General features: G+C 42.1%; 1 protein-coding gene across 1 annotated transcript; it reads right to left on the bottom strand.

Moving 5' to 3' along the window:
• Window positions 1–4,044: 4,044 nt before the first annotated feature.
• LOC143292301 (EF-hand domain-containing family member B-like) lies at window positions 4,045–27,991 on the bottom strand. Its single transcript, XM_076602489.1, has 8 exons — window positions 27,977–27,991; window positions 25,179–25,509; window positions 23,365–23,689; window positions 20,805–21,027; window positions 17,827–18,022; window positions 12,539–12,706; window positions 9,537–9,718; window positions 4,045–4,224 (listed from the first exon to the last, which is right to left on the bottom strand). Exons 1-8 carry the CDS (start codon window positions 27,989–27,991, stop codon window positions 4,045–4,047), a joined length of 1,620 nt encoding a protein of 539 aa, XP_076458604.1.

The raw sequence follows: 27,991 nt of genomic DNA on the forward strand, positions 1-27,991 counted from the left end.
AGTTGGTCTCAACGCGCGCGAGGACTATGACAGTGCAATACGTGCGCGAGATCAGTTATTTGTGCGAGAGTTCTGTTGCGTAAGTGCACTTACTCTTGCACTGTGAACTTTCTGAAGGGGGTTGAGTTTTGCTTTTTCTCTTTCAGTTGTATTATCACCGACGGATCTAGAAACACAAGTTCAAGCAAAGGCGCTAATTCGCAGGGTCGCACGCACACATCTCTCCTCTTCCTTCCGCTTGCACGGAGCCCCACCTTCCTTCTGCCAGCAATAGAGATTTGTTCATGTTGCCATGGGATAATTGGTTCATGTTGGTGTTAAATAAGTCGTTAATGTTAGTGTGAGATAATTGGTTCAGTGATGATGTTAGTGTTAAATAATTCGTTGTTAGTGTGAGATAATTGGTTCATGTTGGTGTTAAATAATTCGTTGTTAGTGTGAGGTAATTGGTTTATGTTGGTGGGAGATAACTGGTTCATGTGTGTCAAATGGTTCATGTCAGTTTGAGATAATTGGTTCATGTTGGTGTGAAATAATGTTGATGTGAGATTTATATATATATATATATATATAGATATATATATATATATATTTATACCTTGAACATGCCAAGTGTGCGTGTGTGTGTGTGTGTGTGTGATGAGCTGGCTGAGAGGAATCAACGTTGACGTCGTTTCCGCTGTCATGAGCTTACCGAGAGGTAGCATCTAAACAGTGGTCATTATATCAGAGTTGCTGTCGTGTGAGGGCAGAAGATGACAGACCACGTTACCGTTGACTACACGGAAAATGGGTCATCAGAAACGGTCTCTTTCAGCTCAGTCACTTTCACTGACTGAAAAAATCACACTGTGTACATGCATGTTTTGTTGACTGAGCGTTTTTCTTCATTTGCTTTATGTGGAGTGATGGCCAGGAGGTAACGCGACCGCATGGGAAGCGAGAGAATCTGAGCGCGCAGGTTCGAATCACGGCTCAGCCGCCGATATTTTCTCCCCCTCCACTAGACCTTGAGTGATGGTCTGGACGCTAGTCATTCGGATGAGACGATAAACCGAGGTCCCGGTTGCTGCATGCACTTAGCGCACATGAAAGAACCCACGGCAACAAAAGGGTTCTTCCTGGAAAATTCTATAGAAAAATTCACTTCAATAGGAAAATCAAATAAAACTGCACGCAGGAAAAAATACAAAAAAATGGGTGGCGCTGTAGTGTAGCGACGCGCTCTCCCTGGGGACAGCAGCCCGAATTTCACACAGAGAAATCTGTTGTGATAAAAAGAAATACAAATACAAATACTCCAATTGGACTGCTGCAAAACACGTCTTCAAAGAGTGGTTTTCTTTCATTAGAGCATTGATTCTTTAATCAGTCTCAGAAATCATAGACTTTAAGCCGTCAATAGCAGAGTTCAACGACTCTTCTCCATGATCAAGATGTCAGTTTTGACAACTTTGGAGTCTTCTGGTCTTGAAACAAAGTTAACGTCACGATTTGTTTGCTCAGATGATAACGCATTAAGAGAATTTTCGACACTGGTTAGTTTTTCAGACAGTCTTGCCTAAAATTTTCGTGGGGGAAAGTGCGCGCCTGCGATACCGTTTTGGTTTCGTCAATTTGACTGTGTTCTGTTTCAACACCATGTCAGACCCAACAGAGTATCGCGCACATGCATGATCGTCTTCATCAAAACAGGCTGTTCCTCCATGCAATGAGTTCTTTTACAGAACAAGAAAATATTTTTCTTGTAAACTGTCATGCATGGGTTGCAATTTCTTGTTTGTAATCACTGGGCTGTTTTCCATGGTCAGTACACACAGTTTATTGATCACGTTGTGTATGTGTGTGTGTGTGTGTGTGTGTGTGTGTGTGTGTGTGTTGTAACTCGGATAAGGGCCAAGAGCGGTGACACTTATTATTTGTGACGCCCAAAACAACGCCTCTCCGGTTGTTTCTTTTATTAAAAACAAAACAAAACAAACAAACAAAAACCACGTCGGTAGGCGTCAACGCCTAGCGAGCAGAAATCAAACAATACCCTTTTGTGTCTTACTATTAGTGGGGAGAGATTCTGATCAAAACTGAATGTATCGTATCGTATCATATCGTATTGTATCATATAAATGCAGGTTGCTCTACCCAGGGATAGCCTGTTGCTACAATGAGAGCGCCACATTTTTTTTTCTGCCTGCAAGCGTGTTTGTTCACATATCAAAGTGGATTTGTCTACAGAGTTTTGCAGAGACAACCCCTTTGTTGCCGTGGGTTCTTTTTCTTGCGCTGATTGCATGATACACGCGGGACCTCCGTTTATCGTCTCATCCGAATAATCAGAATGTTGTTATAGTGTGACAATGTTACTCCCCAAATCACAAAAGCAAACAGGATATGATATTGGTTAGGGACAAAGGTAAAACGAAATTCGTATGGCAGACACCCACACAATTAAGACTGGTTGTTCGTTTATTTTTGCTCTTCACTTTCTTTATATACAAATATAGTGCACAGCTAAGTTTGATAGATAAAATTACACAATTCCAAATACCCAACAAGATACACACACACAAAAAAAGAGAATAGATATCAATTCAGGCCGGTTACACAAGCACAACTTTTCTTTTGGTATGTATGTCTCTCACACACATGCAAGCACACATACACGCACACACATACACACACATATATGCGCGCACACACACACAAGCTCGCATTCTGAAAGTTCTAATGGCAATAATAAAAGCTGCAGTATACTATAAGCCTAAATTAAAAAAACTGAATCAAATATGTGCACACAACAGACTCATCAAACAATATGAGAGATCAATAAAAGACAAATGGCAAACTGTACTGAAAGAAGAAAATTCTTAATCATTCAATCACGGTTTTTGTTTGTTTTTTTATGTGTGGCTACAAACTCATGCAGGCCGTAAATACCTGCGTGTCGTTTAATTCGACAAAACTGTATTTCAAGTAAAACCACAAAAGCGTAAACTATTGCCTGCAGTGGTCCCTTATACTTCTGTCTAAAACGCATGGGCCAGTCATGTAACTTCGTCTGTGGACAGCACCAGCGATGTGTAATGTTCACCCGCATGCAGGTTTCTGTGTCATCAATAATGTGGAATCAGCCCGCTTCCAACACTGTCTTTATTGTGACTCGTTCGGTGATGAACTCTGACCAAATGGTGAAGAATTAGGACACACTTCGTCTGGACATTGTACCTGCCTGATGAAAGCCCAAAAGGTACACTTCGTCTGGACATTCTACACACCTGATGAACGCCTAGTATAGTGCCATATCAGGGCGGACGTGTTTTGTTATGGACTGTTTTGTCAGTGAGAGTTACTTGACAATACCATGTTGGTTTTTCACTTCTTTTAAAAATAATTAAATCTTTATTTAATCTATTAATTGTCATTGTCTGTTGTAGTTCCTCTCCCCCCACCGCCCCCAAAGCTGCGATGTATATCCTTGGGTTTTCGCCAAAAAAAACAACAAAAAAAACAAAATAAAAAAACAAACAAACACATGTTTCTGTGTGTGTGTGTGTGTGTGTGTGTGTGTGTGTGTGTGTTTGCTTGTGTGTGTATGTGTGTGTGTGGAGGAGGGAGGGGAGGGGGGGGGGTGTACAGAGGCAGCAGTTGTGTGGTGGGTGCGGGTAGTAACTGAGAATAGTCGGTGAGCGCATGTGCGTTTGTGTCTATGAGCGCGCACACACATCTATGCGTTTGTGTGTCTCTCTATGTTTGCGCGTGCATGCACGCATATGTATTCGTGTGCAGTGCATCTAAGCATTATGCTGACATTCTCCTTCATCTGTACACACACACACACACACACACACACATATATAGAGAGAGAGAGAGAAAGAGAGACGTACATACAAAGCATACTTAGAAACACTGCAGACAAACACTTCCGCTTGCGAATATGTGTGTCTTTGCACTCAAGTTGTAAAAGTGCACCATGCACATGTATATACAATAAACAATCTGCATACACATCGTCCTGTTCAGACACAGAGAAAAGTTCAGCTGTGGCGGTCAGACGGCCAGAGGGTGCTGTCCCGTGGCAATGCTGGAAGCTTGGAGATCGTCCAGAGCAGCACGGAAGGACTCCACACTGACGTGTCCCTGAGGGTGCTCGGACGACACCCGTCTGTAGATGGAGTCAAAGACCTCGTCCGTCATCTGGACTCCAACCCGGCTGAAGATGTCCTTCAACTGCACGCACATGTATGAATGTGTAAACACACAAGCATGCACGCGCATATTGCACTCGCGTGTGCGGATGAGTACGCACTCGCGCTCGCACACGACACGTGACACAGAGACACTCACACAGACACATTTGTGTGTGGCTCGAACATGATATTATACTTCTTAAAATAAAAAATAGCACGTTGGCCGCAGTAAGTCAACTGAAGGGAGAAAGACGAAGGTTTTTGTCAGTCTGCAGCATTGTGCAGCACCACAATATCTGTGTGTGTGTGTGTGTGTGTGTGTGTGTGTGTGTGTCCGTGTAAAAGGCCATTTTTGTGGCTTTATGCGTAGTTTCAGTTCAGTTTCAGTAGCTCAAGGAGGCGTCACTGCGCTCGGACAAATCCATATACGCTACACCACATCTGCCAAGCAGATGCCTGACCAGCAGCGTAACCCAACATGCTTAGTCAGGCCTTGAGGGAAAAAAAGGTGAATAAATAATAGATAAGCTTACACAATAAATAAATAAATAATAATTATAATGTAAAAAAAAGGTGAATAAATAATAGATAAGCTTACACAAATAAATAAATAAATAATAATTTTTTTTTTTTAAAGGTAGTAGTAATAATAATAATAATAAAAAATAATAACAATAATAAATAAATAAATAAATAACAATGATGATAAATAAGCAAATAGATGTAAAACATGAAGACACACATTCACATATACACCCACACATGCATAACAGATATGCACCAAACATGCAGTTTCACAGATATGAAAGCACAGTTAAATACAAATAAACGTACATGAGCTCCAACACACACACACACACACCACACACATTACCCTGCAACTCCTTTACCCCCCTCCTCCACACACTCATTTCTAGTCTACGTATCGCAGCTTCCACGGCACACACACACACACACACACACACACACACAGATGAACACTTACTTGTACAAGCACACACACGTATGCCCATATCTCCCACCCCCAACCCCACACACATATATACAAAGATATATATATATATATATATATATATATACGTTCCAATATCCTGTTGCTCCCACAGTGTAGGCATGCATACACTCACATACCTCATCCTCTACCCCACCTCCCCCCGCACCCCCACCTCCCCCTCACACACACACACACACACGCACGTGCACAGAACTCTACTGACACTTGTGTACACTTACACTCTCGCGCATGCACAAACGCACTCAAAAATACAGACCCACACATGCACACAAACACACACATACACACACGCACAGAGGCTGCCACTGATTGGCCGCAAGAGGGATGGGAAAAGATCTCTGATGCCAAGAACGTGGCGTCTAGTGTGTTGCTCAGACTATTGTATTTGGAAAAGCCCACAGAGACTCTGTTCCGTTTTGAAGAAATTTGCGCAATGTTGGTTTGGAAATGATGCCGATATTTGTTTGATTTGCAAAGCATCGTGCTCTACCTTTCATGTTAGACTTACGGCCGCTCCCTCTCTCTGCTTTTATTTCTTTGAGGCGATCGATGGTGTGATGGCCTTGTACCTGTTCTTTTTTATATTCTTTGACTTTTCTGAGGATTTCCGATTTTCCTAGATGTAGGCCGCTCGTTGGTGTTGCGTTACCAGCAAGTCTGTCAGCTCGCTCATTTCCCTTAACACCTGCATGTCCCGGGCAGTATGACCATGTGAGTTTTTTAATCTGAAAGTTGCGCATTGCCTTATGCCACTCTGGGCTTCCCATTCCGTTTTCAATTTTCTGTATGAGGTTCATTGAGTCGGTTAGAATCATGGCAAGTTGGTTTCCGGGCGTATGGATGGACGATAGCCACTGGAGGGCATGTGTCACAGCTTCAACTTCCATCGTTAGGCTGGAGGTTGTGACTTTGTAGGCAGCATTCTCTTCCCTAACTGTTTTTCCATTTTGTTTCGCAGTGAATCCCCAACCGGATTGGTCTTTGGTGACTGAGCCATCTGTGAATATGATGATGTACTCTTCTTTACTGTTTTCTTCTATGAGTAGCTTCACTTCTGCATCAGTTTTGCCCTCTGGCCATTCCCGACAATGTCTTCCTAGAGTGGGTGAAATGGCTGTGTTGAATAGATGGTTGAGGTTTTCGGGGGTTTTCTCCCATTCTTTTGTTTCTTTCAGGTCTTGTAGTCGGCAAACTAGCTGGATTGTGTCTTCTGCTTGCCCCATCCATGATCTTCCTCGTCCTAGGCGGCTGCCTTTTCGTTCTTTGACTGCGTCATGCAGTGGGTTTTGAGGGTTTTCTAATGCTTTGAAGTAGGTCTTGACCTGTTCTAACTTGTTTCTGGCCTGCACTGAAGGAAGGTCAAGCAGGTATCGCATGGTTTCTGTGGGCGTGTCTTTTGTTGTTCCATGGATCAGCCTCATAGCTTCATTTTGAACTCTTTCTAATTTTAGGAGGTTGCTTTGAGACGGTGTTGTTAGCCCAAGTCCGTAGTCGATCACACTGAGGACGAGTGACTGGTATAGCAGGAAGAGGTGGCGTTGTTGAATACCTTTGGTTGCCATTGCTTTTAAGACTGAAAGACCCTTTTTGCATTTGAGAACAGTATTTTCCGTATGTTTTCTGAAGGTCAGCATCCTGTCGAAGTGTATTCCTAGGTAGCGTAGGCATTCAGTTTTCTCGATCTGAATCCCATCGAGTGACACAGAAGGTGTTGATCTGCTCGCGGTTCTGTTGTTGAGGGTGCACAGCAACGTTTGGGCTTTCGCTGGATTGATGGAAGATCCTGTGTCTTTGCACCATTGAGCAATATTGTTTAGTTGTTTCTGGACGGCTTTAGTTCTTTCCTGAGCATCTTTCGAAGTTTTGAAGACCAGGCCATCATCCGCAAGAGTAAGCACCCGAGCTATTCCATTGTTGTTTAAGTCTGCGAGGCCCTTCGTGTAGACATTGTAGAGGACAGGAGAAAGCGGAGACCTTTGTGGCAGTCCCATGGATAGTTTAGAAGGTGCAGACATCCAATCTCCGAGGCGTAGGACGACAGTTCTTTCCTGAAGCGCTGCTGCTATCCATCTTGTCAGTGTCAAACTTACTCCATACCTCAGTAGCAGCTCCATGAGGTGCGCAAACTGGACTTTATTGTAGGCATCTTCAAGATGGATTGCTACTGCTAGTGTTTCTTCTTTCCTTTGAAATCCTTCATACACCTCATATGCAAAAGCAGCTGCGTTTTCCCATGTGGATTTGCCTGTTCTGTAACCACCTTGATTTGAAGGGAGAATGTGCCTGTGTTCAAGATCCCTTGCAAGTTTCCTGGCTATCATGCGTTCCATGAGCTTTCCGGCAATGTTTTGCATGGTTAGGATCCGGTAGCCGCTTACCTGATGATGGTTCTTTCCTGGTTTTGATATGGGTTTTAAGAAGCTGTGTGTCCAGTCCTCCGGCACATGTCCATTGTGGAAACTGTTTTGATATAGATTGAAAAGGTTGCTTCTGTCTTCTTCCGATAGTTCCTTGATGTCCGAGTAGCGAACTTTGTCTGGGCCAGGAGCTGATTCTTTCTTGCATTTAGCTATTGCTTCGTTTAGATCATCTATTGTCAAGTCATCATCAGGTCCAGTCTGCATAAGGGTTTGGTTTAACTCCTCAACATATTTCTTTTTCTCATCTAAGTTTCTTTGATCGCTCTGTTGTATGAAACGTTTGAGCAGGGCGGATCCTTTTTCTTCGTTTGTCTTAAGCTTGGTTCCGTCAGTGTCTACCATGTCTGGGGTTGTTGTTGTGCATGTTTTCCCTTCCATGCGACGATAAAATTGCCAGAACTCTGTCAATGTTGAGTCATAACTGAGTGCCTCGCAAAACTGTTTCCACTTGTCATTTTTGGCCTCTTGAGCAATGATTTCAAACTGTTTAGTTTTTTCTTTCATTTTTGTTTCAATATCTTTGTCCGGAGATGGTTTTGTTCTTTCTTTTTGCCAAAGTTTGACAGCCGCATGTTTTTCTATCCAGGCTCTCTGTGTGTCGGTATTCCACCATGGGGGCTGAATAGTTTGCATCCTGTTCGGTGCCGTTCTTTTGTTTCTTCTGCGTCTTAATTTTTCGATGACGGTTGTCTCTTTGGTTTCATACTGAAATGGATCACGCGGTTTCATACAGGGTTTATCTGACAGTTTCTGTAGGCTGAACACTACCGGGAGGTGGTCACTGCCTTGGTGTAGAAGCGTCTCTGCATTCATTTCTGCTCTGAATTTTGGAGATGTTAGAGCTATGTCGATCACACTGTCACTGTCCCCTTGTCTTGTTCCAAGGCGAGTTGGGGATGTGGTTGTTAATGGGCTAAGAAGAATTTCCCCTATCATTCCTTCAAGTGCGAGTCCTTGTGGGTTGGTGTTCCGCTGGTACCATAGCTTCGATCTTGCATTGAGGTCTCCACAGATAATGACTGAGTCTCCAAGTTCGTTCTCTATTTCCTCTAAAAAGGCCCAATCCTCTTTTGTTGTGCAGTTTCCTGGGTGAACATAGGCATTGATGAGCACGATGCTTTTGTGAATTCCGTCAGGTTCTTCGAGACGCACCCCCACTAGTTCACATGAGTTGCAACACCATTTCTCTAGATTTATGGTGGAAACTTTGTTTTTTAGGTTTTTGTTCAGTAGGATTGCTACTCCTCTTCCTTCATTCCTTTGAAAGACTGTGAAATTCTCAAAATGTATTGGTCTGCACTTGTCCTGGTCTCTTGGAGACATAAAATGTCAAAATCATATGCCAATTTCTCAATTGTTGAGATTCTCATTCTCGCGCTGGAACAATTCCAACTGCCGATTCTAAAGAATTTCTTTGACAGCCGCTCTAGGTGTATATTTGTATTTAGATATACACGGGTATGTCTACGCAGCATCTTGCATACCAGCGAACATGCGTGCATGCGCGTGTGCGAGCGACTGAACAGGGACATGTAAGAACACCAGCATGCGCCCATACAGATAAACCCACGTGCACAGGTGTTACGGTTGCTGCGCTCTTCGCGTTCAACATGCATGGATACAAACCAAGAATCCCAAATGAGAGAAGGGACGGAAAGGAAAAAGTTATCAAGGAGACAGCATCTCCTCTCATTGCCGTTACAGCTATTCCCTCGTGTGCGCTCTTCCAGCGTACAGACATACACATTCAACACACACAACTACACATACAAGATATACACATCCAACACACGCACAAGCGCGCACCAAACAAACACACACACACACACACACACACACACACACACACACACACACACTGACTCACTCGGTCACATGACGCACAGACATCTGAAGACAGGTTCCACGTATACCCACCTCCCCCTGGCCTCTTGGGATGAGGAGATCCTTCTCGTACACTCCGTGGTGGCTGTAGACAGAGGGGTTGGTCAGTCCGTAGGCCGTGGACTCATCACCATAGTTTTGCTGGTCATCCACGCGTCGCATGCGGGGAGGGGCCAGGTCTGCGCGGATGGTGGGGACACCGCAGGATCGGAAATCTGAAAAAAAGAGAGAAGGAAAAAACAATAGGATAGGAGGAAAGGAAGGAAAGATGAGGAAAGAGATGAGAAAGAGGAAGGATGCGATTGGTAGTTCTTTGTTTTACGATCATAATATAGACCTATCATGTTTGGTGCTGGAAAGTAAACGCTCAGCTGAACACAGAGAGAGACAGAGACAGAGAAACTGAGAGACAGAGAGAGATAGAGAGAGGAGATACAGCTAAACAGCTCTGATTATGTCGGATGGCATTTCACTGACATCTAAACAACTTTTTATTTTCTCTCTTTTTCACTGAAATGAGAAATCTGAGGACGCTAAAAGTCATGTTCTGCAATGAGAGAACAGGTCTCACTATTCATGGAAGAATACTTAATATCCAACAAGTTATACGTTCGTATCTGTCGAACTTTTGACTAATTCCCGTCTTAGTTTCCAAGACATTACTGCTCAGATAATTCATAACAAAGGCAGCTATCGCCGACTACAACAGAAACCGACTTTTAGGCAAGATGGTGGACGACTGAAGAGCTGCAAATCGTGTCGTCGAATCGAGTGTTCAGCTAGTTCATTCACAACCCTCTTTACAATACTGCCATAATGTGCAATGTACACGTGGATGGTGATTCTGTACACTCAGTCCATAATTTTCTTTTCTTTTCCTCTGAAGACAAAAAATGAATAATACTAATTTCTATCTTAAAACCGCAACTTTTGCTAACACGGCAACGAACTTGAAACGACCAAGGCGGATCCGGAGGCTGGATGACGATCCGGATCTACGGTTTGACCCACCGTTCGCATCCCATAACTGGAATAGGTGGAAAATATGATTTTTATTTATAAGCCAAGTTTGGTGTTTACAAGATATTTCTGAAGAAAATTAATTAGTTAGTTTTACTATGATGCACTGACACAGACACACTGACAACCGAACAGGGTTATCACGAAAACTCACTTTCTTTATACAAACGAGTTAAAAATAAAGATGAAAATAAAGGAAGGAATGATGAAAGCAATGAACTTAGAAAGAAAGACGAAATGAAATACATATAGCATGGGAAGTATAAAAGAAGAAAGAAATAATCAATAAAGAGGACAAAAAGGGGGAAAAGTGCCTGCTGATATTGTCTAAAGAACACACACACACCACACACACACACCACACCACACACACACACACACACACACACACATATACACACACACACGCGCGCGCGCGCACACACACACACTTTGACACAAACACACAAGATACACCTTTAATTGTCTACAAAACATGGAAAAGTGTCTTTCAGCTGCACATATAACATAAAAACACTTATACACATTAAAAAACAAATGCATAAGAATACATAAGAATACCAAACTGAACTGACCCCATTCCTTTCCTTATTCCCCCTCCATCACTCAACAAACTCTACAAAATATATAAATGCCAAATTCACAGCTAAGTATGATCACAAAAACACTGTACTTGTTTAAAAACAACAGTAAATAATGAAGGACTTGCTTTCTGCTAGACTCATCAGACACGCCTACTTCATGCTGACATTTTATGCCACTTTCCCCACAAAAATACACACTCCGTGAATCTGCAGAACACACACACACACACACACACACACACACACACACACACAAACCATGCACGCACGCACGAACGCACATGCTCTCTCTCTCTCTCTCTCTCTCTCTCTCTCACACACACACACACACACACACGCAACTACCACCACAACAACAACACATTAAATAGAAGTCTTTACAGTGATGCATAAAAAGACTTCACTCCACCCCACACATGCACTGTAAACATCCCACATCCGGCTGTCCGTTAGCACCATTTCTGTTCGTTCACTGACTGGCTTCCTTGTTGAACAGTCTGATGGCACTAGGAAGAAAGGGTTTAACGAGTCTGTCGGTCTTTGCTCCGATGCTCAGTGGCCTTCCTGATGTGTCCCTTACAAACGTGACCCTCAGTTCACAATGCTATGGATGCGATGAGTCAGCAAAGATGGCACGTACACGTTTTAACGCTTTCTTTTCATAAAGTGCCTCAAGACCAGTCATGTCAAACCCGATTACATCTCTCGCTGTGCCGGTGAACTTGGTCAGTCTGTCAGCATCTACTTCCCTCAGGCTGTTAAAGAAGTATAGACTGTTAAAAGTTATAACGCTCTGCACTGTACTGGTATAAAACATCCGCAGGATGGTTGGGCTGACCCGGAAGGATCGCAATTTCATTAAAAAGTGAAGACGTTGCTGTCCCCTCTTTACCAGTGCAGTGTTATTGTCTGCCCAGTTCAGTTTGTTGTTCAGGATAGTGCCAAGGTACTTGTAATGCTCGACGACTTAACCACTTCAGCCTTGATAGAAATGGGTGTGAACGGCGTCTGTTTCTTCCTAAGGTCAGTTATGAGCTCCTTGGTTTTGTTAACAGTGAGACACAAATAGTTGTCCACGCCAGGAAACCATCCTACTCATGGAGTCCATTTAGAAGCTGTCCTCTTCTTCCACAATCATTCCTGTCAGAGAAGTGTTGTCAGAGAACTTGACCTGCAGAACACCCTCTTCTCATCTACAGTCGGATGTGTACATTATAAACATAGCTGGTTAAAACACAAAGCCCTGAGGAGCTCCCGTGTTGGTCATAACTTCAGGAGACCAGAGACACACCACAGAGAGATCAACCAAGACCGGGTGTTTACATCGGAATCACTTTGTTTACAGATGTGAGTATATAAATGTATATAAATAAACAACAACAACAATCAGTCGGTTTGACAAACCAACCAACCAACCACCAACCCACTCACTGGTAGTGTCCAGCCCCGTGGGTCCGGCAGCCGCGTGTATGAGGGTGTTGGTGGTGTGCTGGTGATGGACGGATCGGTCCACCTCCTGTTGGATGCGGGCAGAGTAGGCGTCCACGCTGGTCCCCTTGTTCTTTTGCCGTTCCTTGTCCCGGAGATAGTTCAGCTCACCTGCAACACGGCTCTCAGCATCAGCGCTGTGTGCTGAGGACACACACACTGATGGGTGGGGGGTAAAGAGAGAGGGAAGGGAGAAGGGATGTGAAAGCATCGAAATGTATTACATTACAATTAATCATATTCATTTATTCATTATTTTCATTCTATTCACTGTTTTGTAGTTTATGTATTAGTTTCTGTGTCTGTATCTGGTGATTTGCCATTTCTAAAATTTGTAACAGTTTTATTTTCTTCTTATCCTTTGAAAAAAATAGTATTGTACCACATTTTCGACGATGAAATATCATCATCATCATGTTTATGTCAACATCTGAGTTAACATTGTCAATAAAAAAAATGCACATTGTGTAACATCTTTTACATACCGTGACTGTTGTATAATTTAACAGTGTTTGTTTTTGTTCTTCGTATAATTGTTAGCTTTCTAACGTTTGTTAGTTGTGTTTCTGTTCAATAGAACAATGATTGGATTAAATAAAAAATTAAAAAAAAGATGCGGAAGAGAGGGACACACTCACACACACACACACACACACAAACACAAAAACACACTCATACACACGCACGCACGCACATATCTCTCTCTCTTTATAATATATATATATATATATATATATATAGAGAGAGAGAGAGAGAGAGAGAGAGAGAGAGAGAATACGAATACGAATACGAATACGAATACGAAATTGTTTATTCAGATTTAGGCCTAAGCCCCTTACTGAAGGGGTAAGTCACAATTATATCAATCACACAAACACTTTTCAAAAACACATTGTTTAACATTTACACTTCAGATGCTTGTTATATTTGACAATCTATGTTGATATTATGATCTAAGTTATAGCAATACGCAATCGCTTTAAGGCATTGTAAATGTATAACGCCACATTGCACAATACAGTTTCATTTCTGGATGACATTAGCAAATTGAATCTAAAGCGGCATGGGTTATTATAAAACTTAGGCTGGATATGTTTCAACCTTAAGTCAAGTAAACAAGGACAACAAAACATAAAGTGACTTTCATCTTCTTCTGATTGATGGCATAAACGACACAACACTTTCTCAGCTCTTTTTTCACTGTATCTTAAACGATGACAGGCAATATCTGATACACCAAGTCTAACTTTGGTCAAAGCACATTTCACATATCTATTCATTTTCATTTCAATGTATGGCTCTACATTATTTGTCAACTTAAACATCTTATATTCAGCAAATCTGTCACTACTCTGAATGTAGTTATGCCAGTCCTGCCATCTACAATCAACAATTCTTTGTTTGAAATATTTTGTGAACCATGAAACATTTTCAACACCCTGGTTATCCCAGACATAAGAAAATCCATGAGAGCACAAACATTTTCGAATACCTGTAACCCAAGTCTTTTTTCCGTTATTGTCTAAGTTATACAGCATCATGTAAGCCTTGTATGGTAATCTATAATTATCCATTCTCGTTATCTTTAGCCAGTATCTAATACACTATACATATGAGTTTATATATATTGGATATCTACCAAGTTCACCATAAATTAAATCGTTGGGTGTTCGCCTATCAACATTTAAGAAGCGTTTCATGGCAAACATGTGCAATCTTTCTATTTCAACATCATTCTCAAAAGCCCAGATTTCTGCACCGTACTGTTAAATAGGCTGTACCTGAGAATCAAACAACTTAGCAAATACTGTGTATGAGCTACAATCTAATCTGTATATAACATGAAGTATAACCATAACAGCTCTCTTTGCCCTGTTTACTAAATCTTGACAGGCATAAGTAAAACTGAGTCTGGTTGAAAAAAAGATCCCAAGATATTTATACACATTTACCACTCTTACAGCTTCATTTCCATATGACCATTGTTCACGTCTACCTAGATAACCACCCCTACGAAACACAATGATATTTGTTTTTTCCATGTTTACTTTTAAGTCCAATTTCATTGCAGCTTCATATAAACTATTCAGCTGTCTTTGCAAACCTACAACTGATATTGATAACAAGATCATATCATCAGCAAAAAGCAGCATAAACAACTCTATCAAATCAAAAGTAACTCCATCTCGTCCATTTTCAACAATTTCAAGGGCAATCTCATTCACAAACAACGAAAATAGAACAGGACTGCACACATCACCTTGTTTCACGCCTCTTGTACAATTCACAAAATCTGATAATTTCGCTCCACTTCTTATCCTAGCTTTAACTTCTCTATACATACTTTTAACACATCTATACAGTTTACCTCTATTTCCTTTTTTTAACAAAACCGGCCATAGTAACTTCCTAGAAATCGAATCAAAAGCTTTTTCAAAATCAACAAATGCAACATACAACTTTTGATTATTGGCAAATTGTTTTCGAACAGCAACTAATAAAGTAAACATGTGATCAATAGTACAATAATCTTTCTTAAAACCAGCTTGATGTTCACCTGTTATGTTATTCAAATTAACCCATTCCTGTAATCTGTAATTAATAACAGAACTATACAATTTGCTACTTATGTTACATAATGATATTCCTCTGTAATTGTTCGTGTTATTGACTTTACCTTTCTTGAACAATGGTAGAATAATCGATTCAGACCAACTTTAAAGATATTTGCCATTATCAAATAAATGATTAAATAGTCTAACTAAAAACGTTATTGTAGAATCCCGCATTTTTGAAAAACTCACCAATTAATTCGTCAGGTCCAGCTGATTTCCCAGTCTTCAATTTTCTTACTGCTAACAATACTTCTTCTCTTGATATTGGTCTGTTTATTCCCTCATCTCCTTCATCTACGACACCTTCATCTAAAATATCATCTTCACTGTACTCCTCTGCTTCCTTTTCAAGGACATTTTTAAAGTGATCAAACCACTGATCAATAGATATACTATTTTGTGGTTGAGATTTTTTGCGTACAACTTTATTTACAGTTTCCCAAAATAGCTTCTGACATTTAATTGAACCTAACAGTTCCTTTAGAATTAATTCATTATATTCTATCTTTTTCCTTACAATCATATTTTTATATATAAGAGAGAGAGAGAGAGAGAGAGAGAGAGAGAGAGAGGGGTGTACTAAATACTGTGGGAAGGAAGACAGAATGGGGCGGGGAGGGAGAAAAAGCGAGCGAACAAAGAGAGAGGGGGACAGAGTGACGATGAGAAAGAGAGATTGGGGAGAGACAGAGACAGAGACAGAGAGACAGACAGAGACAGAGACGGACAGACAGGGAATCACAGAATGGGAGACAGTGCGAAAGAGATAAAAACAAACACAGACATTAAGGGACAGACAGACAAAAGATATACAAAAGGAGGGAGCGATGAGAAAAGGAGAAAGAGGGGGAGAAAAAGACGACATCTGACATGCGACAGTAAAGGACGAGCACTGCATGGTGTGTTGGATCACACTCACCTTGTCTATATAATGATCATGCCGATCTACTGCACGACTAAAGATATAGACAACCTATAACGAAAACAAACAAGAGAGGCAAGATCTTCAAGACTTACGTGTGATTCCCACTTAAACCACATAAAACTGCAAAGCAGATCATATGAGGAAAAAGACACACTTTGATGTAATCTAGACCTTTGACCTCTACATCTGTAATACATTATGTTCTGGCCAAAACAAACTGTCATTCAATGTTTAATGACAGTTGGAAAAAAAACCGACGTTCTGTCATGCTCCTATATGTTTTTCAAATATGCCACGTTGTGATCTTGACCTTGATCTCTGACTGTCTATTTACACAATATTTTTTCACCATGACCAATTTTGTAACAAATTTGATGAAGATTATTTACAAGACCTTCTCTCTCTTGCACATAGGAACTGTTCCTACGAACAGCCTATCATAATGATGCCGTTTTGTGACTTTTGACCTTAAATCTGATTTTGAATTTCCTTACATATCATACTCTTGACCTTTGACCTTACTTGCCATGTCACAATAAATTGGATGGTTTCAAAGGTCTTATCTATACCTACCATCCTGCCAAGATTGGTTCATATGCCACTTGTAGTTGCCGAGAAATGCAAACGTTAAAGTTCAATCATGGACACCGTGTCATTATATAGACTCACTTTGTCTACACACGTGAGTCAGATACCGCACTCAATCTGAGTTCGATGACTCATGGACACAAGAACTTTTTATCTTTTTTTTAATATTTTTTTACTCAGCATGTACATTTCCGAAAACGGAGTATGGCTGCCAATATGACGGAGTAAAGACGGTTATGATTTATATGTAACATCCCACAAACACATACGTCTGAACATAGCGTGTTGTAGCCCACGGACACAGAAGAAAACGAAGAAAACAAACCAACCAAAAAAGCAACAACAACAAAAAAAAAGTTGGACAACTGAACAGTTGTTTAATAACTGCGAGTTATATCACGGTAATGGACAGCACAAGTCGAAAGGGAAAGGGGGGGAGGAGGTGGGAGAAAGGGACGGAGGGCTGGAGGCCTTCTGGTGGAGGTGATATACAAATACACAAGACTACACAGATACACATAAACAAACAGAAAAAAGAAGAAAAAGAACCATACACAAGAAAGGGAGACTGACAAAGAGCTACTTAGTAGTCAGTGGTACTGAACAATGACAAAAGAAAATAAAAGAATAATAACAAGGTTAATATATTCACACTATTGACGACAAATGAAACATCAAGAACATGAGTTACAGAGGGATATTGGAAAAAAATGTTCACATAATCAGAAACAAACGCAAATACAAACACTACTACAGCTGATACAGCTCAATAGCATTCACCATCATAGCTAACTCTTATTGCAAACCTAGAGACAGAGACAGAGACAGACAGACATGTCAGATTAACAGACAGACAGACACAAACACACACACACATACAACATATACACAAAAACACAAAGACGCACAGACACAGACAGACACACACGGTGGCAAGAACAGATCTGTGGAATCAATTAAAACACAACCACCAAAAACCAAGCACACACTTGATAAATACAAGTACTACGATTCAAATCAACTTTTAACCCCGCCTCCTCTTCCTCCCTGCCGCCCCATACCCCAGCCCCACCCCACCACCTCCAAACCAAATCCCAGCTCACAAGGAACGTAAGCGAAGCCTATGGGCAGTCTCTGCTTCCAGTCCAGGAAGCGGGCAAACTGCTGGTAGTCGATCTGGCCGTCCCCTTCCTCGTCACAGTAGTCCAACACCTGTTCCAGGAGCCACACGTCCACTGGCAAGTTGAAGGTCAGGCACGCCTCCCGCACGTCCTCTCTGTCGATCTTGCCTGTGCCCTCCTGGGAACACCAGTAAAGGAATGGATAAAATGACTAAAAGACAACTGAATAAAGATCAGAACAGAGGCACGCCTCTCTGTCGATTTTACACCAATAATGATAATAATAATGTACATTTATATAGCGCCCTTTCTCTCTAGGAGGTCAGGGCGCTTTGCATGAACGAAAAATATTACAAGTTACATGAATCATTCATGACCACTCTCTCAAAACCCCTCCCGCCCCTCCCCCCCCCCCCCCCCCACACACACACTCCCTTTCCCACTCTTCATACATTTAAAGTGAGCTGACATGGGTGGTGTTGGAGAACAAGGAAGCTGAGAGTGAGCAGCTCAGCGTAATAAAAGATGAAGAAGAAAGTGAGGTTGACAAATCGAACCATAAGTCCCTTGTCCGTGGTCAAAAAGTGACAGAAAAGACCAGCGTTCCATCGGTAAAAAGACTGTCACACTCACAATCATGAAATCACTGTAACTCACACGCAGACAGACATTCAACACCAGAGCTATTCCCTCAAGCACATACAAGAGATAACTTTCCTGGGAACACCAATAAAAGAATGGATAAAATGACTGAAAGACAACTGAATAAAAGTCAGAACGGAGGCACGCCTCTCGAACTTCCTCTCTATCGATCTTGCCTTTGCCCTCCCAGGCTGGAAACATTGATAAACAGGCTAAATGAATAAAAGATGAATAGACCAGCCGCCGTGGCGAAGTAGTTAGCCTCGCGAACTGACGGCTGGGAGGACGCTAGTTCGAATCCTAGCGGAGGTGGGTTTTTCGGCCCGTGGCCGGCTCCCACCCAGAGTTGAGTTTGCAATGCGCTTAAATGGGGAGACTGGGACCACAGAATCGAGTATCATCCACTTCAGCAAGTGTCTGTATGCTCGGGCATGGTTGACTCCGGCCGGGGGTATCATTATGACAGGAAGCGTAGAGTACAGCCTTGTCATGAAGTCCCAAACCAAAATGGGCCTCCATATCATCATCGTCATCCTCCTCCTCCTTATTCATCATCAATGTAAACATTAAAGTCCCATAATCTGTGGCCTTTCATGCCCTGTCATGGTGACCTCAGTTTCGATACCGCTCCACTTCCGTGCTCGGGGTGAGTCCTGTCAGTGTCTTCAGCGTCGGCAGATTCATGGGGGCTGTTGTTGGAGGGACGTGGTGGCGGTCTCCACTCTGGGAGGGACGCTCACTCAGTCTGGCTCCGTGACTAAGCCATTATTGTCGTCAGTTGGGGGCTTAGTAGGTGGTGTATTAAGTACGTTAAATCAGAACAGGTACCACTGAACACCACCGAAGTGACTCAGCAGCAGTGCAGGGTCTTCTCTGGTGTGTGGCCTCCTGACGACCTAACATCGATGGTTTCCTGCGGAGTGCCTACGCTTGGACTGTGACAGACGAACAGGTGTGGCCGTGTAAGGAGGAGGGGGGTGGGAAGGGGGGGGAGGGGGGACTCGGATTGAGCGGCGTGGGAGTAATGCCACTGAAACTGTGACAGTTTGCTGAAACCAGGTGAAACATTTAGAGCAGAAAAATACCCGCTCCTTTGAAAATAATCATAAACACGCATTCTTTGATCAGCCAGAGGTGGCGGACCTTCAGGAGAACTTTCAGAAACAAGGCGCGGAGACGTTCCTGTTCCAAGAAGGGTTGCCCGCGACCTTGTCAGTCTGCAGACGGTCTGAGAACATAGTGGGAAACCAAACCACACAAGAACAGCAGCAGCAGAATATAAAAGGAGCAAATGACTCAGGGTAACATTATTTTTTTAAGGACCTCTTTTTTTATTTCTTTTTTTAATCGTTGTTCTTTTCGATATACAAGCTTGGGAATACCCACGCATAATATGGCTGGAGAGAGATAAGATGGTATGGGAAAACATACATTATCAAATTATAAACTAGATTTGAAATAAAATGTGTCAAATGTTATAGGCTACCGAAGGAACTATCTGAACTCTTTTAAAATCACTTGTTCCCCATGATATACCCAAATCATTAATAGAACACTCGCTATGACCTATCAGCTTCTCTTAGTGACAGTAAAACAAGAAAGAAAAAAAAAACAAAGAGAAGAAGAAAACAAGAAAATACGGAAAAAATCCAACTATTAATGAGACTGAGAAACAAAGAAAGGTGGTTTGATAGATTATCACTTCATTATCAGATTCAAGTTCGCTCTTATATGTCGACGCAGTGCGATGATCCAAGGGAGAGAAAACACGTAGGAAAAGTGGAACCGGATAAGTAAAAAACAAAACAAAACAAACAAAAAAAAACACCCGCAGGTTACTGGTGGCAAAATGAAGTGCGTACGCAATGCCGAAAAATGAATACTCAAACACACACACGCGCGCGCGCGTGCGTGCTGACACACGCATGCTTAAACGTATTATCGTCACCATCGCCCATTGCGTTTTAATGATCTTTGCAACCACAAGTTCAACGCGCTACAGACTGAAGCGGAGGGTACATGTATTATGTGGATGGTTAAGAAGTCTGTGGCTGCTGAGGTCCCCAAAACACACACACACATACGCGCGCGCGCGCGCACGCATGTACACACGCATGTACACACACACACACTATAACGCCAAACACCCCGCACAAACACACGCACGAAGACATATACCATGACAAGAAAACAGCACTGAGCCTCTTTGTTGGTGACACCAACCCCTTCCTGTTCCCCCCCTCCCCCCACCCACTGGCTCTTCCATCAAACCCGCCCTTCCTTGCGCCCCTCCTCTCCGCTCTCCCGTCCGCCTTCACCTTATCATAGAAGCGGAAGGCATGGATGAGCTCTGGGAAGCTGTAGAAGCTGAGATCCTTGAGGTGCTGCCTCATGGCCATCACCAGGCCTCTCTGCTGATCCCTCCCTTCGGTGTAGGTCCTGGGAAGGCGGTCATGCAGCAGCTCATTCACCCCGTAGTTCTGAGTCCTCAGGGGAATTCCGAACACGTGGTCTGGGCCCACCCTCATCGTCTCCTTGATTCTGGGTAATCAGGGAGTTTGATGATGACGATGACAATGATGCCGAATCTTTTTTTCTTTCTCTTCTTTCTTTTTTAATGTTTGTTTCTTGTTGGGTCTGCCTTTTTTTCCCTACTGCCCCATTTGCTGCGCTCTTTCATTAACATTACTATACCCCCACCATCACAATCACACAAGACTCGTCTTAATAATGATAATAATAATTTTATCTATAGAGTGCCTGATCTAAACATTTTGTTCCAGGCGCTTTACAATTACAATAGTTCCAATGAATTTTTTTTTTTTAATAAAAAGTTTATTATGATTATAATGCCTAATTAAATGATTTTGCTGTAAGCATTTACAATTACAATAGTTCCAATAAAAATGTATATATCATCCATCAAAACGTGCAGATCAGTCCAACTAAGTAAGCAAACATGTCGATTTATGACAAGGCATTGTATCAAAGGAGTGACATCAAGAGTTTTTGTGTGATCTGCGAAGAGAATGTCGGTCTGACCTACATGGAGAGAAGTGGGTGCTGTGTCTCGGAAAGATCATCTTTTAGACTTGATCTGCAGTGCTTCAGTATTCTCTTCGTTCAGCTTTAATTTGTTTGTGCTCATCCTGAATTTAACTTGTGAAATGCATGTCTGCATATCTGATATGGCTGTGCTCATTTGTTCAAGGGGAGCTCATTTCTGCATCTGTGTGTCATCTGCAAATGCGTGGTGACTGTTGGAGTGTTCTTTGAAAATGTAGTCAAGTGACTGTGTGTAGAGAACAAACAAAAGAGGCGCCAATACCGAACCCTGTGGAGCACTATACGTAAGACAGGGTGGTGCTGACCTCGAGCCTTCCACTACAACTGTTTGATCCTATCTGACAGATACGATCTGGATCATGACAGAGCCATTCGTCGAATGCCAATGACATATTCGAACCTGCAAAGCAGAATATCAAGATCGATCGTATCAAACGCGGCCGAATGATCGAGCAACGCATGTATGGACACGTTTCTAGAATCCAGTGTAAGGAGAAGATTGTTTGTAATTTTCAAAAGAGCAATTTCCGTACTGTGAAACGGGCGGTACATAAACTGACCAAAGCTGGAGAGATCATGGAAAATCAGATAGATGGAAAGCTGAAGTACTATCTTATCAATTATCTTTGAGACGACTAGGACAGATCAGACACTGGACGCCAGTTGTTGTTTTTTGTTTGTTTTGTTTTTAGGTCGTTACGGTCATGGAAAGTTTCTTGAGCAGGGCGTTAGCTAATGCTAATTTACAGATGATAAGGAGCTACTGATTACATGAGGCAAAACAGGTAAGGTTTCATCAAGGCATTCGAACAGAAGGGTGATAGGGAAAGCATTGAGATCGCAGGTCTTTGGTGCACAGTTCATAGTCACCTCTCTCACGCATTCATCACTCACGACAGTTCACACGCAGTTTGGTCACCACGAGACCTGAAGTAACTTTCTACTGCTACTGAGTCAGTTCTGTGGAGTTCAGTGATGTATCTTCTGATTCAACATATTCTGCAGAACACCACCAATAGCCCTTTACCACACCCCTGTAATCGCTCTGTCGCGGACTCAGACTGAACGAGTGGAAACCGCAACCACGTCCTTCCCGCAACGACAATGATGATGATGACACGACCGCTAATGAGGAGGTGGAGGAGGAGGAAGATTACGATGACAACAGGTTCACGGGCAAACGCATGGATGGTAAACGTACACTGTCTCAAACTGAACTCAAAGAGCAAAGACTGGTGAATAAAGGAGAGGCATGATCATGTCCCTGAATGACATGACAACTGTTTTCACTGTGAACTTCGGATGCTTTGAACCTCTCTCTATCATGTCTGTGCGATTGTCTGACTGTTTCTCCACCAACCTGTATGTCTCTCTCTCTCTCTCTCTCTTGCATGTGTGCATGTTTGTGTGTGTGGGTGTGTAGCCTGTTGTATGTGTGCACAAGTTTCACCACTGAAAGAGAAATATAAGTTTTTTAAACTGCATATTATGCTACCCATTTAGCGCCCCTATTGCCGTCATGCTTGTATGGTAATATTTAGAAGGGGTTATTAGGAACAATAGAAATGAATAATAAAATAAGGAAGTGATGGCTATCAGAGACTGTAGCAACAGCAGAATCATTTATGCAGCAGTAGTAGTGACAGCAGTATGAACTACAACAGCTACGGCAACAGTAGTAAGCTTTGTAGTAGCTGCAACAGCACCAATAACTGAACAACAACAGAAGCAGCATATCTAGTTCTCGTGAGTGTAGCGGTCGATGTTGTTTTGTGACTGCTGCTGCTTTCTTCCACTGCAAGCAGAACTTACGGGTCGTGAAAGTGGCCCACTAGGGGTTGGTGCTTTTCGTGGAAGTCGTCGATCCGTTTGTTGACGATTCTGGTGGTTTTCTCCTTCTCAGTCTCGGTCGGCCACTTGAGGGTCAATCGCGCCTGCTTACCGGTGTAGTCCGTGTAGGTGGGTATTCCGTAGCGGCGTTGGGGACTGAAGAGGGGCGAGTTGTAACGGCGGTTGACATGCTCGAAGATATTGTAATCTTTGTGGGAAGTGATGTAGTTGTCGTGGCCGACCGCTGACTCCTCCTCCACCTGGGCGTAGGTCTTCTTAGGGTTGACCATCGTTCCTACTCCCTCATCTGTGATGATATGAACCATCGTCATCATCATCATTGCCGTTTACTCGTTTTCTGCTGATGATTTCAATTAAAAATGAATCAATGATGTCACAATAGCGGCCTTGTCTATTTTTGCACTTGATTAGGCCCCTCTTGTCGAGTCATGATGGATACAAATATTATCTTTCCATCTGCGAAGTCAGACTTAAGCACATCATTGGGAAACGAGAATTCGGGTAGATAAAAAAGAAAAAGGGAAAAAAAGCTGTTAAATTCCTTGTATGCACACGCGCGAGCAAATGTTTGAGAAAAAAAAAAGTACGTTATTTAGAATCAAAGAATGAAGTCGGAATAAATCTTGTTCCTGGACCTATTACTGGATAACATACACACACACACACACACACACACACACACACACACAAGTTTCAAGTTTTAATTATCCTTTCACTCCTACTGGAGTATGGATGATTACTGCAAAATAATCTTTTCAGGCCACATTAAAGTTGAGAAAACACAAATGTCTTTTAACTCCAAAAGTATAGCTAGGCAACATTTGAAAATGTAATCATCTTACTTCCAACTAAAATAACTTTTTTTGCCTCCTTTGAGCATATTACAAAAATTAAAAACCGATTTTGGAGACAAATATTTTTTAGGAACATATCTATTTCGTAACTGTTCATAATTGGGACATTCCATTATAAAATGAAACTCATCCCCAATCACAGGCATGTTACAAACCTTACAAAGCCGTAAAACAAACATTTACTACTTGCCTCTAGAGCATGTCTCCATAGATTTTGAAAACTATCTCTCAAAGCAATGTTGACATTCTTGCAGAAAGATTCCCTCTCCAAGAAGAATTGAGCATCCCAAACACAGTCATACCCTGCTTCTATTAAAATTTGTCTGACACAACTCATCAAATTTGAAGAATAAATACCATTTCGATAAAAGTCAAGTAATCTCAAATATATTTTCCCAGAATATTTTTCTGTGTTTGATATCACTAAGCTGGTCCAAAATCGAACTAATCTCATTTTCACTAACACACTAATTGGATAAATACCAGTTTCTCCATAAACAATTTGGGTCATAGTATTTCTTTTTCAGTCTGAACAAGCGTTTCAAAAATTTCAATTCTAATTTTTCAAGTATATCTATATTTTCATAACCCCATATTTCTGCACCATACAACAAAATAGGAACAATTATAGACTGGTACATGACCAGAATGAAATGTAAAGGTAAATCTTGATTTCTGGCTGACTGAAGTAACGAAAACATAGCACACTCACGCACACACACACACACACACACACACACGCACACGCACACACACATTCCAAAATAAGATTCCGCAGACTGACTATGCTGACACTCTTGTACCAGATGCAAGCATCACTGACCAACAGTCAAACGTGCCCTTTACCGACCTTTGCCCAATGATTACGAGACAAGAAAACAGGACAACCCACGACTATTCTATTCTGCCAACCCCCTTTACCATACGGTGTCGGAGCCCCGAAGGTGAAAGTGGTTGGGTCTAAATCGGCAGGTAACCCAGGCGTCTGATCATGGGTATGTCCAAGCGGAGCACGCACATGGCTGGCGTAGATCCGCTCCTTCTGGTCAATTACCTTCTGCTGGAACAGGGTCTTGGGGTTGGGGTTGACCAGCTTCTTTGCGGATATGGAGGCTTCTGACTCCACCCCGTGCCGCATCTCATCGGCCCATCGAAGGTGGGGGTCGTAGGCCTTGCCGTAGAAGATAGTCCTCTTTGCGGCATCGGGTCGGAAGGTTCTGCGGAAGCGTCGGATGATTTCGGGGCTTCTGGGCTGTCGACATGTTCACCGTGCTTTAATCCCTCCATCATTTCATGGTTTCGTTTGAAATGCACTTGACAACTTTATCTCATTTTTTAATTTCATTCTTTTGTAACAACGGCAGTGCCGTCAATGAATCCTAACCTCAGGTATCATTAGACTGTTCTTCTAATATGATTGTTCCGGAATATTGATTCGTATATTTTCTACGACCAGGTGAGATGTGTGCAGTATACAAATACCGTGATGTGAGGACAAAATATTTATCATGCATCTTGTGTTTATCTGAGTTATATAGACAGACATACAAGTAGAGAGACAGAAGTAGAGAGACAGAATAAATGAGATTGACAATTGAAAAACATAGAGACTGATACAGAGGCAGACAGATGGACAAACATGTAACAGAGATGTATGCCAATTTACTCAAAGTCTGCGTCTGCGCGGGCAAGTAAGAGCGAGCGCGCGCGCGTGTGTGTGTGTGTTTCTAAGTGGTAGGGAATGCATGCATACACGTGTCCATGATTGATAGAAATATCTTCGAAAATAAGCATTCATAAAACATGACGGTAATTAAGTAAATCTTTCAGTGTTTGTAATTTATTTCCCGTTCGAAACGCATGAGCCTGATTACTGATTTAGATTGACCTGAATTGTTGCGTGCTTTTATAGGTTACTTGGTCGGTCCGTGAAGTTATCATTAAGTATGAGTGAAGTTTCCTGGCTCTTATTTTTACGGTTGTATCTGACCTAACCCAGATTTTAAAGGAAAAGATTCTTAATGAATGCTATATTACGATGGCCTCTTCGCTGACACGGGATAGGAAAGCGTGGCAGTCACATTTCCATTTTCATGTCCAGCTTTAGGCCCCTACTTTACCGGTTCTCGGTGAAATTAATTCAAAACCTGGAGATTAAAATCATGTCGAGTGGCTATTCTATAGGTATACATAATGTCTCTATTGTAAACATGGGTCGTTGTAAAAACAACAACAACAACAACAACAAACAAACAAAAAACAACAACTTTACCATCTATCTGTCTGTGTCTGCCTCTCCCTCTGTGTCACAGAAACTAGTTACTTCTTTCCTGTGTTTCTTTGTTTCTTCTCTTTTCATCTGTTTCTTTGAGGATTCGGACAATAGGAGTATATGTGATGACATATTCTTTATTGTTTCTTTTGTGTGTGTTGTGGCTGCAGGTTTTCATGCATCAGCACCATCTATTGATAACTGTAAACTAAAGTGAAATTCAACACAGACGTTCTTACCCCTCTCTTCGGTTTCATGCAGGTCCCGACACCATCACCACTAATGGCCGTCAGTTTTCCAGCCTGGGTGAAACATTGCATCGTCAACCGGACATGTCACTTTTTTTTTTAAATCATGGAGTGACCAAGACATATAATAAAATTATATCATTTTGTTTAAGAAAAAAAAAAGGGGGGGGGGGATTATGTACCGGTAAGCAAACATCCTGTTGTGTTGGTTTGGGGGGGGGGGGGGGGCTAGGGAGGGAGAAGGAGTAGGAGTGAAACGAGTGTGTGTGATACTATATGTTTGTGTCTCTGTTTTTTTCATGTTTATTTGTCTGGTGTGATGCCAGCTGAAACTCATTAAACTATGACAAGATCATCTTCAACACCAAACTCCCAGTGTACACAAAGCTCGGGCAGATGGACCACAGAATTTCCTGTAAGAAAACTTAAGATTGTTGCTGACCATATGGATCACATATATGCCTCACATCATCTGCCCAGACCATACTACCCATTGGCATGACTGGTTGGTTAGTTGGTTGGCAAGTATGAGATGGGTGGAGCGTACATATGGGTGGGTAACTGGTTGGTTATCTGGTTGGTTGACTGACTGATTGACTGATTTTGGAACAAAATAAGGGAAACTTCGAACAAGATCCCACTCCAGGATACACTGATTGAGAGAGAGAGAGAGAAGGGAATGGCACGAAGGGACGGGCGAATGGATACTGAATAAAGAAACCGATATCTTGTGACTCGATTAAAACTGACAGTGATAGCCTACTGACCATCAAATCATTTGTGACGTAAATGGGCATAGGATCTCGGACTACTTTGCCTCTTACGGTCTTGGCCACCAGAATGAAATAAGTCCCCTTCCGTCATGTCCAAGTCCCAACGTAGTTGCCCTGTGCCAAGATCAATCTCCAGACTCCAGATCTAGATTACTAACAATTTGTTAATCTCAGTTCGTTTCACGACTGAACATGCCCGCCATTAACTGTTTCAAATGGAGCCTGATCTGTTCACTGAATTTACCGGGAAAAGTACTATAATCTAGATCTAAAATGGTACAGACGGATTCTTAACAAAACATAGTTTGATTATTGACCATCATTCACAGTTGATGAATCCAATTGACATACCGCCTTAATCGAAGGTGTCCTGTCTCGGAATTGGCCTTCATAGATCGGCTTCAGTTGAATTTCCGGGAAACGAACTGTCTCTGTTGCCAT

This window comes from Babylonia areolata, chromosome 18 (assembly GCF_041734735.1).
Source record: "Babylonia areolata isolate BAREFJ2019XMU chromosome 18, ASM4173473v1, whole genome shotgun sequence".
Classification (NCBI taxonomy): domain Eukaryota; kingdom Metazoa; phylum Mollusca; class Gastropoda; order Neogastropoda; family Buccinidae; genus Babylonia; species Babylonia areolata.